This window comes from Gracilinanus agilis, chromosome 5 (genome assembly GCF_016433145.1).
Source record: "Gracilinanus agilis isolate LMUSP501 chromosome 5, AgileGrace, whole genome shotgun sequence".
NCBI lineage: Eukaryota > Metazoa > Chordata > Mammalia > Didelphimorphia > Didelphidae > Gracilinanus > Gracilinanus agilis.
Window position 1 is genome coordinate 47,891,352 of NC_058134.1, and position 17,440 is coordinate 47,908,791.

A 17,440-nucleotide genomic window follows, 5' to 3' on the forward strand; every position below is an offset into this window, starting at 1 on the left:
GGAAGGAAGGGAGGGAGGGAGGGAGGGAGAAAGGAAGGGAGGGAGAAAGGAAGGGAGGGAGAAAGGAAGGAAGGGAAGGAGGGAGGGAGGGAATTCCTGAGTTTTGCTGGGAGCATTATGTTTGGCCAAAATAAACCAATGACACTGTCTCTTGCTTCTATGTAATATTTCTCTTGCAGAATGGCCAGCAATGCCCAAGAAAGCACAGGTGAAGGAAATGGTGACAACTTCACTTTCAGTTTCAAAATGTTTACTAGCTGGGACTATTTGATTGGCAATCCAGAGACAGCTGACAACAAGTATGCATCTATAACCACCAGCTTCAAGGTAGCCAGCCTCCTGGGGCCACTTTCTTCCTGGGGAAATTTCCTAGCATTTTAGGCACTGGCAGAAACCAACTCAGTTAGAGCTTTAGAAAGAAATTTTCCTAACATCCTCATGTCAGAAATTTTATAAGATAGGATTAAGCCTTTATCTCAGGTCTTAGAAGGGAAAAATTGTTATTTGTTCTTAATGAATGAACCTCTTAGTATCCATTCCTTATAATGAAGAATTGCTCTATCCATAATACCTTCCTTTTCTCTTTTCTTCCTTCTCTATTTCTCCTTTTCTATTCTATTATTCTTTCCTTTCTCTGGTATATGCCTTAAGGTTGGCCCCAGAGCAACTAAATCATTATTTGGGACCCATGGTAATGATAAGAACAAAAAAAATTCTTGACTGCTTGGCTAAGAACCAGGTCAATATTAGCAATAAGCAAAGATGAAAGCTGTTTACCTGGTATAATTTGAGTCATCAGGCAGGAACTTCGACTAAAAATCGATCCCTTCTTTTGGATCTGGAAAGCTTTTCTTTCTGTCAGTCATCTGTGGAAATTAAATACTTGCAAAAGGCATTTAAGTTGGAATGGATCATAAAATCAGGAAGGTGTTGGAGTTAGGGATGGGAGAAGGAGTTGGGGAAATATAAAGGAAGAGATTATCTCGAAGGAGAATGTGAGCGCTCATAGAAGATGGGGAATGGCTACAAAGACAAACTATATCTACTTCACAATTGTGTCTAAGGACTGACCCTGCCTGTAGTCTCTCTCCTCTGTCTGCTAGGAATATATTTGCAATGATGGTCAAACAATTATACAGGAACAATGAGGCAAGCCCATTGTTTTTGGAGAATGCTATAAAACAGTGTCTCCTGATTATCTGCTGAATCAAGTCGAAATTTCTGCCTAGTTTTCAAGTTCCTCAAAAACCTCATTTCCCACTGACTCCCAATAGCAACAGACCCTTCTCCACAATTTTCCCAAACAAATACATCAGGTTAGTTCCCACCTCCATGCATTTGCTCTGCTCTTCTGCACTTCTACCTATTTAAATGTACTAGAGGGCAGCTGGATAGCTCAGTGGATTAAGAGGCAGGTCTAGAGACAGGAAGTCTTAGGTTCAAATCTGACTTCAGACACTTTCTAGCTGTGTGACCCTGGCAAGTCACTTGACCCCCATTGCTTAACCCTTACCACTCTTTTGCCTTAGAACCAATACACAGTATTGATTCTAAGATGGAAGGTAAGGGTTTAAAAAAATGTACCTCAAGGTTCCAGCGATTTTTCACATCCACCAAAAACCTTCCTGCACTACTTTGAGCTCCCTGCCTCACCATATCTTTCTCCTCAGAATTGATTTCTGTTCACATACTTCCTTTTGTCTAATTCATAGAATCATAGAAACGTCTCAGAGCTGAAAAGATCTTTTGGAGATCATATAACCCAACATCTTCATCTGGCAGATTTTTTAAAAAAAACTGAGACCAGTAAAAGAGCTGGGATTTAATATCAAAAGTCACTTGGTGAGAGACAACATGGAAAGGCACTAGAGCAGGGGTGGGCAACCTTTTTGGCCGTGAGAGCCACAAACGCCACATTTTTTAAAATGTAATTTCGTGAGAGCCGTCCAGTGCTCACAGTGCCGCTCCTGTAACAGCGCCTGAAAAAAAATGGACTTTATGGCTCCTGCAGAAAGAGCCAAATCTGGCCCTCAAAAGAGCCAGATATGGCTCGAGAGTTGCTGACCCCTGCACTAGAGTGTAGTTAGAGTCAGAAATCCCAGCTATGACACTTAACAATTTTGTGTCTGTTGGCAAATCACCTAACCTCTCTGAACTTCAGTTTCTTCATCTATAAAATAAGTATGATAATACCTAGAGCACTGATTTCACAGGGTTACTATAGGAATCAATTATATATGTAAAATACTTTACAAACATTGAAGACCAGCATAAAGCTCAGATGTTGTGGTATTATGAATGACAAATATGAGAGTAGGAGGTCTCCTTGTTCCCAGTCAAATACTCTTTCCATAGGAAAATACCTGCTGGTCTTGCATTCCCAAATAAAAGATTAACTCCACCAGATCTCCTACTTCCCATCCATGGTGCCTTAGCATATAGCAGGTGCTCAAAATATACTTATTGTTTGATTAACAAGATCTTCTTCCAAGTGGTGAAGGAAGTAATTTACTAAATAGCCATAGCACTGTGGGGAATAGTAAATAGTCTATCAGTATTATAGCTACTTTTACCCAAAGACAAATAGTAAGTAGTATTCTTGGCATATAACCTTCAAACATGTTTAAAACCAGAGACTGACCTACAGTGTTTACTCTTTGGTACTGATATTCATTCATTCAGCAAGTATTTGAGTAAATACCAAGGAAGGCCAGCTCTTTGAGTCCAGGAAGAGTTTTATTTGTATTCTCAGAGCCTAGCACTGTAATTTGAATGTTAGGAGATTGGGAGGAAAGTGGGGTATTAAACAGACAACTTGATTCAGTTTGAGAAACTCCCAATGCGAAAACTGCCCACAGATCAATAACTCAAACAAAACTTACATCCTTAGGAGATCATCTGGATCCCTGAGAGGTTGTGACTTGTCCGTGGCCACAGGGATGGCATAAGTCATAGATAAGACTTAAACTCAGGTCTTTCTGATTCCAAGACCAACCACATTGCCTCTTATTTTGTCTGTAGCTTCATTTTTATTTGGTTGGGTTTTTTAAACTTCTTCTTTTTAAAACCCTTACCTTTTATCTTAGAATCAATACTGCATATTGATAAATCAATAGTGCTCTTTATCCACTGAGCCACCTAGCTGCCCCTTCCTATATGTTTGTTGAGTGGAATTGATCACACAACTTCAGAAAATACAAAAGTGTATAAAGTTCCTGCCCTTGGGGAGTTTGTAGTGTACTATATAACCTTTTACACCTGATCACTCCTTCCATTTTGAGTCTGAAAGGCCAGGCTATAATTCCAGATTACTTCGATATTATTTTTTGCTTTTTGCTTTTTTTTTTTAAATTTACATAAGGAATCCATTGTGGATGAACAAGAAAGCAACAAAGAAGAAAATATCCACCTGACCAGATTCCTCCGAGTTTTAGCCAATTTCCTCATCATCTGCTGTTTGTGTGGAAGTGGGTATCTCATTTATTTCGTGGTGAAGCGATCCCAGGAATTCTCCAAAATGCAAAATGTCAGCTGGTATGAAAGGAACGAGGCAAGTAGGGGAAAGCTGAGTTACCACTCACATTGGGTCAAAGGTTGTGCACAGTAAAATCTGGCCATCTCAGGCAAGCAGAGGGTTAAATGAAATCAGTCTGAATCCATAAAAACTTAAATTACAGATTTTTTAGATATTTTTAAGCAGATGTGGCAAATTGAACTTAGCTACTGAGCATTGCCTTTTAGAGTGCCTTAACAGATCTGCTTTAATAAGCTGATAAGGATGATTTATAATTAATGTATGAATTATCTGTAGTTTAAAATGAGAGCTTCTAGAGTGTGGGGAGATAGCTGGATCTTTGAAATCAATGAAATATTCTTGCTTTTAATCTCATGTGCGGTATCAACTGCCTTAGCAAACTCATTCCCACTACAATGATAAGATCAATGAATAAACACTTATTAAAATCCTTTTTATGATAGGTATACTAGATGATGGGGATTCAAAGGCAAAGCCAGAATAACTTCTTTCTTCGAGGAGCTTGTATTGAATCCTATGTAGGGGCAGCTAAATAAGCCCACTAGATAGAGTACCAGACCTGGTGTCATTAGGTCCTACATTCAAATTTGGCCTCAGAAACTTCCTATTTGTGTGACCCTGGGCAAGTCACTTAACCCCCATTGCCTAGCCTTTACTACTCTTATATCTTAGAATTGATACCAAGATGGAAGGTAATGGCTTAAAAAAAGAAAAAGAAAGAAAAGTCAGACTGACTACTTTTAAAAGTCGCTCACATTCTAATGGAAGGGAAAACTCATGGAAGATTTTATAAATTATATTTCTATACAAGTTCTATATTATGTATAAATGCATAAATTTATAATTTATATAATTATATAATTTACATTATAAATTTAGTTATAAATTAGGTGGAAAAGTCCTCTGGCCCATAGGTGTAGTGGCAAAGCCAATGGCAATGCCTCTTCTTTAATGTCATTTCTATTGATAAAATGATATTATTTTCTGATACTGAACCATTTGACAAGACAAGGACCTTGGTGACGGAACCTTTCCTTTCTGGGTCTTCAGTAGCAAGGACTGTAGTCCCTTCAGGAATAGTGTCTAGTCTGTGTCTCCACAGAGATGGTTTCTCAGGATGATGGCTGAAGCATGACTATTTCCAAAATTATTCCTGACGTTTCTCTATTAGGATTAGCTATTGAGTGGATCAAACTACACGAGTGGTTAGCAAACATTTAATTTTGAGCCAGTATAGCACATTTTTGTTAGTAGAGGAACTCTTCCACCTATTCTGATGACAAGTGTCAGAAAGGGGTCTGAGGCACTAAGAGAAGTAGTTACTTGACCATGGATCCACAGCTAGAAAGTGTCCCAGGTGGAATCAGAACTCAAGTCTTCCTCACTCTGACCATTACACTCCACTAACTCTGCTTTCTATATAATAAGTTCTCTCTTAAGGCCTGCCAAAAGAATAAATGGATCACTGGATGGATTTCTCCAATCTCTACCTTATAAAGAAATCTCCCAGGGTACCAAATTTCTCTCTGAATATTCCAGCTATGATATGAGCTGCCATAGCACAGTATTACTGGGGAAATACAACAAGGAACTGGACTTGATAGTACCATTGTGTCAAAAAGTTGGCAGGCTAAATAGAAATAAAATTATAAAGTCTATGATTGTGATATTGGCATTATGATTGTAGCAGCATTGATTAATTGTGATAAAAACAAATTAATCACAGACTAACTTTTTCCATTTTTCAGGTTGAAATTGTAATGTCTCTGTTAGGGATGTTTTGTCCACCACTGTTTGAAACCATTGCTGCCTTGGAGAACTACCACCCTCGAATTGGGTTGAAATGGCAGCTAGGACGTATCTTTGCTCTCTTTCTTGGAAACCTCTACACTTTCCTGTTAGCCTTAATGGATGATGTCCACCTGAAGGTAAAAGGCACAAATACTGCCAATGGCATGTCTCCAGAATATTTTACACTTGGTCATTTTTATTCTTATAGTTAACATGAACAACAGTTTCATTTTATAATAACTTACAATAATATTCAGTTATGCATGGTGTACAGGGAGCCAGCCTTTGAATCAGGAAGACCAGAGCTCAAGTCCCACTTCTGACACAAATTAGCTATGTGACAGAGCACAAGTTGCCTTGGGCAACTCTCTAAATCTATAAGATTTTAAGGAAGTGCCAATATGCATTGGTCAAGAGAGTTTACTCACTGGTCGCTCCTAAAAAACAATAAAACTACAAGTTCACCCTCCAAAAAAATTCCACTTTATGGAAGATGTGACAACCCTAAGGGGTAAGAAATGTGATTGTTATTATCTCAGTTTTACAGAAGAAGAAACTGAGATTTAGATTTTGTCCATGGTAACTTAACTAAGAAGTATCAGAACCAAGATTTGGACCCTTGCTCCAAGATCAACGCTCTGACCATTGACTCCCAGGATGATGTGAACACAACAGTACTTCATCCAAAAATGCCATCATCCTCAAAGTTTGTGACGGACAACATCTTTTTTAAGTCCCTGCTAGTAAAAGCTACTTGCACTCTTAGGTCTCAATAGCCCTTTTAATATTCAAATGAAAAAGGCAGGTTTTCCTTTACTTTACAGAGATGACTGAGCATTTCTTCTTTGTTCTACAGGGTAAATGGTAAAAGGGAGATAATATGAAAATGAGGAGACTCAAATTCCTTTTCCAGTTCATGTACAAATAAACTGGATGACCTTGCCCAGATGTTAATCTGTCTGAGGCTATGAAATCACTATTTTTTATCTGTAAATTAAAGAGTCACATTAAGTGATCTCTGAGGTTCCTTCCAGTTCTAAAATCCTATGATTCTAAGAATTGTTAATATCTGAAACACTGAATTACCTCTAGCTGAATAATCTCTATGACTATCATTCATCAACTTGCAGTCAAGTTTCGAGGAAGAGACATTATCCTTCTTGTCCACATCTGAGAAGAAACACTGCAGCAAAGGCTTTGAATAATTTTTAAAATTAAAACTACTGATAGAGCTTGGATCATTCAAGGCCACTTTGTGGTCAAATGCCTTATTGGATTATTTGTACTCCATACTTCTCTTTCCTGACTTGCCTGTACCCTACATCTCATCTATAAGTCTACCTTTAGCCATTTATCATCTATCCTTTTGTTGAACATTCTTCTTGATCCTTTGCCAGCAATGGACCCCTTGGAACCTTGATGATGGAGGTTGGGTTTTTCAGTGTTATCTAATTAAAACTGGCCTAGATTATCTTCTCTGATTTATGCACAATACCTCAATTTCCATAACTACAAAATCAGAATGGCAAAACTTTGACCCTGGGCATCTTTTAGAAGTTCTACTTATAACCACTGAAGTCTTGAGAGGTGGTACATATTAAATTTAAGTTGATTTATTAATCGACTGCTCAAGAAAATCTAAACTAGCCAGTAGACTCCCTCCATAATCCAAATGGACACCAAGGAGTAGGAGCAGGCCAAAAGATTGATGCAAAAAGAGAGAGCAAGTTCCTATGGCAGACAGACCAATATATACCCTTTGTGTTGTCACCATTCAGTCCCTCCCCAAGACATTTCTGATTGGAAAATTTTCAGAGAAGGGGGGCCTAAAGACCTCAACTTCTTCCTCATTACTTCATCGCAGGGAGAAGCTGGACTCAGGAGGATGCCAACACCTTTCCTTGCCCTTCCTCCTTGACATATGTCTGGATGACTGTAGTCCAAAATGGTGGCTAGAGCTTGCTGACTTATCTTACTTAAAGAGTTCTTGTTTACAGATAAATAAGTAACATGTGTCCACTCTGCTTCTAACAAAGCCAGTCCAGTGAGATGCCCTGAGGGATGGGCATAAATTACTTTAACTTAGAAGGTGGTTGAGCTTCTAAACCCAAAGTTTAAGAAAGGTTTCATATTAAAATTAATACAGTTCAATATTAATTTCCCACATACTTCATTTGAGGACTTTGAACCTTTTTTGATGTTAAATACTCCAGAGATAAAGGGATTTTGAACCCATTATTTCAACAGAATTGGGAATTCCAGGGTGAAGAATCTCTCTACCCCTATAGATCATCAACTTATATTGTCTTCCAGAGTTGCCCAGAACACTAAGAGATTAAGTGCTTTGACTCAGGTCACGAACCTGTCAAAGGAAGTACTTGAACTCAGATATTTATTATTCAACACTCTCTCTCCACCATATTCTCTCTAACAAGGCTTCAAATATTTGAGGGAAATTATATATATATATATATATGTGCGTATATATAATTTATGACTACTATTCTCTTCTTTAAGAGGCCTTCTTTCCTCTGAGAAAAAAATAGTCACAGTTCTCTTAATCTTTCCTCATAACTCCTCCCTTTTCAAGAACTCTCAAGTTTCCCTACATTGATTAGGGAAAGGAGAGCCAAAAAGAAAGCATTCCCCTTTCCTCAAACCCTCATTTGGAAAGGCGGAATCAAGGGATTTTGAAATTGCTGTGGGGGTCCAGATATTAAAGTTATGCTACTGCCCATGTAGTATCCTTTGCTATTCTCAGGTTCTGTGTAGCTATTCAGGGATAATCCCTTGTGAATTATGTGCCTAGTCCAAAAAATATATTACTCCATTCCTAGACTACACCAGGGGCATGTAAAAGTGCCCACTAGCAAAAGTCCACTAGCAAAAGCAATTGATTGGCATGAAACAAAGTAAATAAGAGAATCAAATGATAAAACATTCTCTCCTCTGGGGGAATATTCCTATTCCGTCCATCCATCTGCCCTTTAGCCTCCTTATAAGAAGGATTTCCCAGATACACCTATGTCTACACATGAAAAAAAGTGATCTCCTACATATCCGTGGAAATTATAATCAATTTCCCTTCTCATCCCCAATTCCCCCACATATTTGAAGGGACAAAGTACTTCAGAACTCCCAGTCCAAATAGGGAATATTTAGAGAAATGGCATCAAACTCAAATAGAAACAGGCACCATAAAACCATACATAAAGATCCCTATAGTTTTAATATGTAATATTACCTGTGTTTCATCATATTTTTATTTGATTTATTAAATATTTCCCAATTACATCTTAATCTGAATCAGGTCACCCTTTGGAATGCTATGAGCTGCCTGTGATCCATGTTTTTGACTCTTCTGACCTAGTGGATCATCTATTTCTGGAAGTCTTTTCCAGAATTCCTTCAGGCAGGTTAAACAATGGCAGAAACTTTCACATTGGCTCAGAAACTACTAAGGGTCAGATACAATTTTGGAATCCATTGGTACTCTGATATACAACTGTCATAATTACCTAGCCTCTAAGAAGTCTTCCCATGCTGCTCACTCCATGTCTCCTTCTTCTGCATTCACTGGCCAAAGCATTTTAAAACTCCCACCCACCTTGTAGTACTCCCACCCTCCTTCTGAGACCCCATCAGGGACTGTCACTACATCAAAAGCTCATTCACAACCTTCCAGGAAACACAGTCCAGAGAATCTCTCCCAATTCATGAGGTGTTCAGAGATAGAAGCATTAGAAGTCCTCCATAAGTTTTCTATGGTTACTTTCCAATAGTTTTTTAACCCTTACCTTCTGTCCTAGAATCAATAGTGTATATTGGTTCCAAGGCAGAAGAGTGGTAAGGGCTAGGCAATGGGGGTTTAAGTGATTTGCCCAGGGTCAAACAGCTAGGAAGTACCTAAGGTCAGGTTTGAACCCAGGTCTTCCTACCTCTACACTTGGTTCTCTATTCATCGAGCCACCTAGCTGCCCCTCCAGTATTTTTAATCATCTTTCTAGTTCTCCTCTGAACCCACTCCAGGATCCCCTCATACCTTCAATGTGGCATCTAAAATGGGACACACAACTCTTTTAAGTGTCTGCCAAGATCCAATCCATAGTGTTTCAGTGATTTGTGACAGTCTAAGATCACAGGATTTAGAGCTAAAAAAGATCTAAGAAGTTATCTAGTCCAACCTCATTTTACAGATGAGAATACTGAGATCCGTCATGTTAAATATTTGTACCAAGTCAAAGGATGTAGTAAAAGAGCTAGAATTTGAACCCAAGTCCTGTGACTCAAAAAACTGAAGTTTTCCCACTGCCATATACTAGGTTAATTATCCAAACCCCTCATTAGCAAATGAAGAGAGGAAAGAAGTCATACAGACAACTGGTGGCACAGTCAAAACTAGGACTTGGGTCTCCTGATTCCTCATCCAGGACTTTCTCTGGCTTGCAAGCTACCTTGTTTTGATGGACTCCCAGTGCTGACTTTGCCAATCTTTCTTTCTAGCTTTCTAATGAAGAAGCAATAAAGAACATCACCCATTGGACCCTATTTAATTATTACAATGCCTCTATGTGGAATGAGAGTGTGACTCGGCCCCCACTTCATCCAGCAGATGTGCCCAGAGGTTCTTGTTGGGAGACAACAGTGGGCATCGTGAGTAATATCAAATTATATATTTATTTATTTTTGTATTCTAAGTTTAAATTTTATTTATACTAGTTTGGTTTTTTTTTATTTTTGTTTTAATTTTATTTCATTGATTAATTAAGAAAATTTTTCCATGGTTTCATGATTCATGTTCTTTCTCTCCCCTCCTCCCACCCCATTCCCATAGCCAATGTGCAATTCCACTGGGTTTTACATGTGTCATTTCCATATTATTGGTAATAAATTATATATTTAAAACTTAGAATATATATACTTAAATTATATATACATTTAAATGTACATATACGTTATATATGTATTAAATGTGTATGTATAAAATATGTATATGTTTAAAATATATATTTTAGTGGATCCTATCATTACCCAACATCTTTTTATTTCTTTGCCACTTTCATAATTTTTCTAAACCATGAAAATGTCACATCTATTTTCTTCAGTGAATTCTAGCCCCCTGCTTGAGCCCATTTTCTCAATTTTCTATACCTTTTTTTCCCACATGCCTCCTATAATTAGCACAGAACATAACTGAGATATTTATTTAAAAAGAAGAAACCCCACCAATGACGGTGGCCATGGTGATTCACATTGGTGCAGAGTATTATACTACCTAGATTCATATTTTTTCCCGGGGTGTATGACACATGCTTCCTAGGAACAAAATTCAAATGTGCACATTGTCTGTTTAGATGATTCATTTGGCTTTTTCCAGACCACTGAATGACCCATGTAACTGCTGTGCCATCTACTGTGAAATCTTTGCCTTTCAGCAAGTTAGAGCACTGGTCTGGATATCTGTCAAAGGAAATACAAGAACCGTGGGAGTAAAATGTTGTAGATCTTCACCAAGTGACTCAGGCTTAGTGGCAAAGTTGTGTCGTGGTGGGGATAGGGTGCAAAGGAGAGAAGGGTATTTGTGTACTCTGCTCTGACAAGGCTAAAATGAACTCACCCAGAGAACCATCCAAGCTGACATGGAAAATGGAGTGTGGCATTTTTCCAGTAATTCCCTTTGTAGTATAGTAGCAGTAAGGGAAGGAGAGCATCAAAGTCATAATGTTAAGGCACAAAGGAACCTTAAAGATCATCTAATTTAACCTCTGTTTGGGAAACTGAGATCTAGAGATCTGACTCAGATCATGAAGCAAGGCTGTGGTGGAACTGGGTTTTGACTGTGGGTTGCCTGACTCCCACCCTAAACTTCCCACTGACTAGTCCTTCCCTCAATAGGCATCCAATTCCAAAATAAACAGGGCAAATACATTAGTCAAGATCTATTACTTTTTCATTATAAAATTCATTTTCCAGATATGCTGTAAAAGGGAATTTTTTATTCCCTTTGTCTATTTTAAGTGAATCAATCAGGAACTTGAAGTACCCCTACTTAAGACTTAGTAAGTTACTAACAAAGAGAGTTCACACTTACTTAGTCATTAACATTTAGTCCTAAAAGACCACAAGCACTGCCTCCCTGGGCATTTTTAACCCTTACAATGCTGAACTAATACTTCAATAATACTAGGGGAGAGAAGGAGGGAGGAAGGAAAAGCTTTTTCATGTTATGGCAACTGACCTTTACTAATCTGCCATGGCTTCTACCTAATCCATAGACTAGTCTCATACACTACTTCAATCTCTCATCTACTTTCTTTCTTTTTTATTTTCACCTAATCTACTATAATAATTTCTTTTTTTTAGACCTTTACTTTCCATCTTAGAATCAATACTACGTATTGGTCCAAGGCAGAAGAGTGGTAAGGGCTAGGCAATGGGGGTTAAGTGACTTGCCCAGAGTTACCCAGCCAGGAAGTGTCTGAGATCATAGTTGAACCCAGGTCTTCCCATCTCTAGACCTGGCTCTCTATCCATTAAGCCGCCTTGCTACCCTTGTACTAGCTTCTTAACCAGGTATCACACTTTGTTTCTGTCCTTTCTCATATATCCTTCACACTATGGACAGCATAATCATAAGTCTGGCCACATCATTCTTCTGCTCAAAAATCTTTTCTAATCCTCTATTGTCTACAGAATTAAATAGAAACTCTTAAGCTTAGCATTCAAGGTCTTCCTCTTTCTTACAACAAAGCAGATCTTATTGTGTCCTACCCACTTTCACACCTTCTGCATTCCACCGAAACTGATCTAGATATTTGGTACAATAAAAAACATCATGAGTGGTCCTGGTCTCAAATCTGACCTCAGACACTTCCTAACTGTATGACCCTGGTCAAGTCACTTAACCCCTACTGCCTAGCCCTTACCACCCTTCTGCCATGGAACCAATACACAGCATTGATTCGAAGACATAAGGTAAGGCTTTTTTAAAAAAAATCACTTATTGGAACCTATTTAACTATTACAATGCCTCCATGTGGAATGAAGAGACTTTAAAAAATCTTATTCCTTTATTCAAGGATGAGCAATTCCATGAAGCCTTTCCTGAACTATGAAGGGTTTATCATTCCTTAATGATCCTATCTCATTATGTTTCAACCACTTCTGTTCATTTATCAGATAATATTTGTTGGTTATCTCCATATTAAGGTCATCACTCCTACTAGATAGAAAGTTCCTTAAGGGTAGAAACTGTTTTCTTCAACAAGCATTTAACATTTACTTAACAAATGCTAACTATATGGCAAGTACTGGGTTCACAAAACCAGAAGGAGGAAAAAAAAATAGTCCCTGCCCAAAAGAAGTTTACATTGTAATAGGAGAGAGAATGCATACTTATTTGTAAATAAATATATGACATGCAAATGTGAACAACACAGGCTGATTTCATGAGGGATGACTTAGTAGCAGATTTGGGTGGGAGAATGGGATTAATAGAGATTTAATGAAGAAGATGTTACAGGAACTGAATTATAAAGAAGATAAGGTCATCTAAGAGACTGAGGAGGGAGGGCCTTCCAAACATAGGGGAAAGTCAGTGAAAAAGCACCAAGACAGGAAATGGGGTATACCAGTTCCTTTGTGCATCCCCAAAGCTTTGAACAATCCATTGTACATATTAAGCTTTTAGTCCTTGCTTACTTGATCAAATGAAACCCATGGCCTAAGGCGATGTATAGGTTTGGAGAGAACTGTGAATAGTTATTTAGGACTTCTACAATTTAACAAACCACCCAGATGTGATGAATAAAAGCAACATATAACAAGACTTCTGTAATAGGTGCACAGGTGGATACTTGCAGCCAGCTATTATTTAGTCTTTTCTGCTTCCAAAGATTTTTGGAGACCCCCCTGCACTTCCTAATAATTGGAAAGAATGTAGAGCTCTTCTCATTGTACCGAAGAAACACCAAAAAATAAGCTTGAGTGACTTATCCAGTGTGCTACTGTGATTTGGTCCAAGATGCCCACAGATCCCCTGAGTCATGCTTTCAGTCTGTTTTTGAAACTTAATGCCTTTTCAATGGGGCATGAGATTCTGGGTCATCTTCTCAAAATAAACCAGAAGGGTCCATGTCTGGTCTTGGGGAGAAGCGACTCTATTGCCCCAAAACATCAATGAGTAGAAGTCAAGAGGCAGTACTGACATCCTTGAGGGAAAAACTACACCACCAATGGCTCTTTTCTTTTCTTCCCTTTTCAGGAATTTGTGAGGCTCACAGTATCTGACATCCTGGTGACATTTATAACTATCCTGCTGGGAGACTTCCTTCGGGCTTGCTTCGTCAGATTCATGAACTACTGTTGGTGTTGGGACCTGGAGGCAGGATTTGTAGGTCATTGTTTTATAGGCCTTTGGTGCAAATGTTTTTAACTCCTTTATTTTATTTTTATATGTAGGTTTGTGGATTTTTTTTAATGCCTAAGGACAGACTATTTGTTATTTCCAAGAATGGAAGTGTCTACTCTGCACTTTCTGTAGGCAAGGAGATTTGCTTGGAGAAGGGAAAACATAGCTTATTCCAGTTTAATTTATACTATGACCTTCTAAAATGGTAGTCTTTGACGTAAGAAAAATTTAGTCAATACATTTAGGTGTTACTTGGATGGCTGCCATAGATGTGTGATGATGGGAAGAGTTATTAATGAGGCCAGAAGACCAGAAGAGTAAAGGAGAGCGAGAGAAGAGCAAAAATGGAATCAAAAGAAAAAAACAATGTAAGAAAGCTTTATTTCATTTTAGGAAGTGCTAGACAAGTCAAATAATGGCATGATTTTCAGTCCATTCTTTTGGAATAAACATTAAGACAGGGCCTTTCATATCCAATTGTTTCATTATTTAGTCAAGAGACATTAATGAAATACCCGCTCTCTGCAAAGCACTATCTTAGGTGTCAGGGATACAAAAACAAAAATAGTCCCTGCCCTTAAGCAGGTTGCATTCTGTTGTACTTTTATTTCAGTTAAATCAGCTCAGTTGATGTTAGCATTTTGGCAATATTGCCTTTCTCAAGTCCATGCCATTAATATAGCAATGACAAATCAACAAACCACAGTCCAGCTACACAGGGTTCTTCTTTCTAGCTCAGTTATGAAAGTCTACAATCAACTAAAGTCCCAGTATTCATACAAGCTCCCCAAAAAGGAGCCAATGAACCAAAAAGCTAAAATTTCTTATGGACAAGATTGTTATTGTTTATTCATTTCACTCATGTTCAATTCTTTGTGTACTGTTTGTTTGGGTTTTGGGGGGGGGTTGGATTTCTTGGCAGAGATACTAGTGGTTTGCCATTTCATTCTCCAAATCATTTGATAGATGAGAAAACTGAGGCAAATAGGGTTAAGTGACTTGCTCAGGGTCACAGAGCTTGGACAAGATTAGAACAAGTCATAAGTCAACTTTGTACTTTCTCCTCCTCTTCTTTCCCTTCCTACTTCAAGGTGGACCTTAACTATAGGACTATCTTTTAAAATGTCCTCATTATTGCATGAAACTCAGATCCTGTCCCTGATTAGTAAATAATGATGGCTTATAAACTTGGAATTCTCTTCCTTTATTGCAGGGCTGAAGCCCTCAAGCTGGAGATTTAGAAGCCAAGCAGCATTTGTCAAGCAATTAGCATCTCTGAAAATCTAAATGTAGATTTTCCCCACAGACATATAGCCCATCTCCCCATGTTCCCATTGTCTCCATGAAAGGTTACTTAAGCTTGCTTGGGACTCCCCTGGCAAGTGCAAGCAATCCTATCTAATTCCAGTATAGTTAGTGCTTTTTAAAGGGCTTTCTTTGCACCATGGAATGCACTCTAGGTTGAGGAAGGAAAGGAGTACACATGTCCTGCCCTAAATCACAACTGTTAAACTTCGCAGGCATCTTTTTATGGAGAAATATAAAATATTTAACATTTTATTAATTATTTCTATATTAATAATATAGGAAGTAATACAAATCTATATTCCTTGTTCTTATAGCTCTTCTCCATCCCCTTTCCCCCTGCCCCAACTATGTCTTTGGAGCTTGGTCCCATTAAATATTATTGTTGTTTAATCATTTTCAGTCATGTCCAACTCTTCACGACCCTTTTTGGGGTTTTCTTAACAAAAATACTGGAGTGGTTTGCCATTTCCTTCTCCAGATCATTTTACAGATGAAGAAAACAAGGTCAACAGGCTTAAGTGACTTGACAAGGGTCACACAGCTAGTAAGTATCTAAGACTGGATTTGAACTCATATCTTCCTGACTCCAGATCTGGCACTTTATCCACTGTGCCACCTAGTTCCCCACCCCATTAAAGATACAGGAATCTAAAAACTGGATGCCCATATTAAGTCCTTCCAAGGCCCAATAGCAAGTTAGCCAGCAATTCTTTCTCAAAAGAAACATAATTGGAAGCTTCAGGGGACAGAGACTTAGTCCAGATTCCCAAGGCGGGGAATGCCATTTCTTCCTAGCCAGGGTCTATCAAAAGCTCCATGCAGCATTATTATATATATGAGATATGTCCTGGATCACAGGAGGTAAGAGAATATATGGCTTCTTAGGCTGTTGCCTGCTCCTCTGGGTCTTATTCAAACCAAAGGCATTATATAGTACTGGGAAAGTGGAGAGCCCAACCATGAGATGTGTTGCCACCTGGGCTCCACTTTCTTTACTTGGGGCTTGAAATTTAACAGTTTGTGCAATACTTTAGCAGAGATGTCTCTCTGGGTACATGACCATTATCATCCAAAAGACTACCAAAAGAATGGGTTCTTTTTTTTAAGTTTTATTGATAGGTTTTATTTTAATATTATAAAATTGTACAGATTACTCCCACTCCATGAGAGAAAATAAAGCAATATATTTGGAAAAGTCATAAAATATTCTGTCTGTAGAACCCTCCCCCAATTCTCTGATTTTTAAAATTATTTTTAAGAAATGAAATCTCTTTTCTCTCCCTCTTACCCTTCTATCCCTTTGGGATAAAAAAAAAGAGAGAAAATAAAAGCAAATCCCTTGTTACAAATACTCACAGTTAAGGAAACTATATTCCTTCATTGAGTATATACAAAAATAGAATATGTCTCATTCTGCCCCCTAAATCTATCACTTGTCTGTCAGGAAGTAGATAGTATATTATTCCATCATTGGTCCTCTGGAATAGTGGGTGGTCCTTATATCAATCATAGTTTTATAGTTTTTAAAGTTTTTCTAAGTGTTGTTGTAGAAATTGTTCTCCTGGTTACTTTATCAATCCATACAATTCTTTTCATTGTCTTTGAAATTATCTATTTCCTCATCTCTTAGAAAATATTCAATCACATTCATATACCACAACATATACACCCATTCTTCAATTGAGGAACATTAATTTAGTTTCTGATTTTTTTGACAACACAAAAAGAGCTGCTATAAATATCTTTGTATATATAAGAACTTTCTCTCTTTCACTGATCTCTTCTGGTTATAGGCTTAGCAGTGGTATAGCCAGATGAAAGGAAATATGTTTAGTATTTTTTTTGTGTATAATTCCAATTTGTTTTCCAGAACAGTTGTACCCATTGAAAGGTCCACCAACAGTGCATCAGTGTTCCTAATTTCCAACAGCCTCTCCAACATTTATCATTTTCCTTTTTGGTCATCTTTGCCACTATGATATGTATGAGTTGGAATCTCAGAGTTACAGTAATTTCCATTTCTCTGATTAATCGTGATTTGGAGCTATTTTTTTTACACATAGCTATACATTTTTTTAACACATGGCTATAAAAAACCTGAGTTTCTTCCCTTGAGAATTGCTTGTTCATCTCCTTAGACTATTTATCAATTAGGAAATAGCTCTTATATTTATATATTGAAAGCCATTCCTTATTTATCTTAGAAATGAGACCTTTATCAAAGACATTTTACCTGAGGTGAGAAGGAGGAAGGAATTCTTTTCTATTTTTATTTACCTCATTAGTTAAAGGTCCTTTTCTTCAATATTCAGCCGAGACCTTTAAAAAACAAACAAACTCTAAAAGCAAGGAAAAGCCTACAAGAAAACTATGTTCACACTGAGTAATCTGGGTTG

The 17,440-nt window shown here is 37.8% G+C and overlaps 1 protein-coding gene across 1 annotated transcript in view; it reads left to right on the forward strand.

Moving 5' to 3' along the window:
- The window catches only part of TMC2 (transmembrane channel like 2), a 131,928-nt gene that overhangs the window by 99,756 nt on the left and 14,732 nt on the right, over positions 1-17,440 (forward strand). Inside the window, exons 10-14 of the mRNA XM_044678907.1 lie at positions 180-327; positions 3,362-3,550; positions 5,284-5,463; positions 9,830-9,979; positions 13,590-13,718. Of these exons, the coding sequence (XP_044534842.1) occupies positions 180-327; positions 3,362-3,550; positions 5,284-5,463; positions 9,830-9,979; positions 13,590-13,718 (796 nt within the window). The remainder of the gene's footprint in view (positions 1-179; positions 328-3,361; positions 3,551-5,283; positions 5,464-9,829; positions 9,980-13,589; positions 13,719-17,440) is intronic.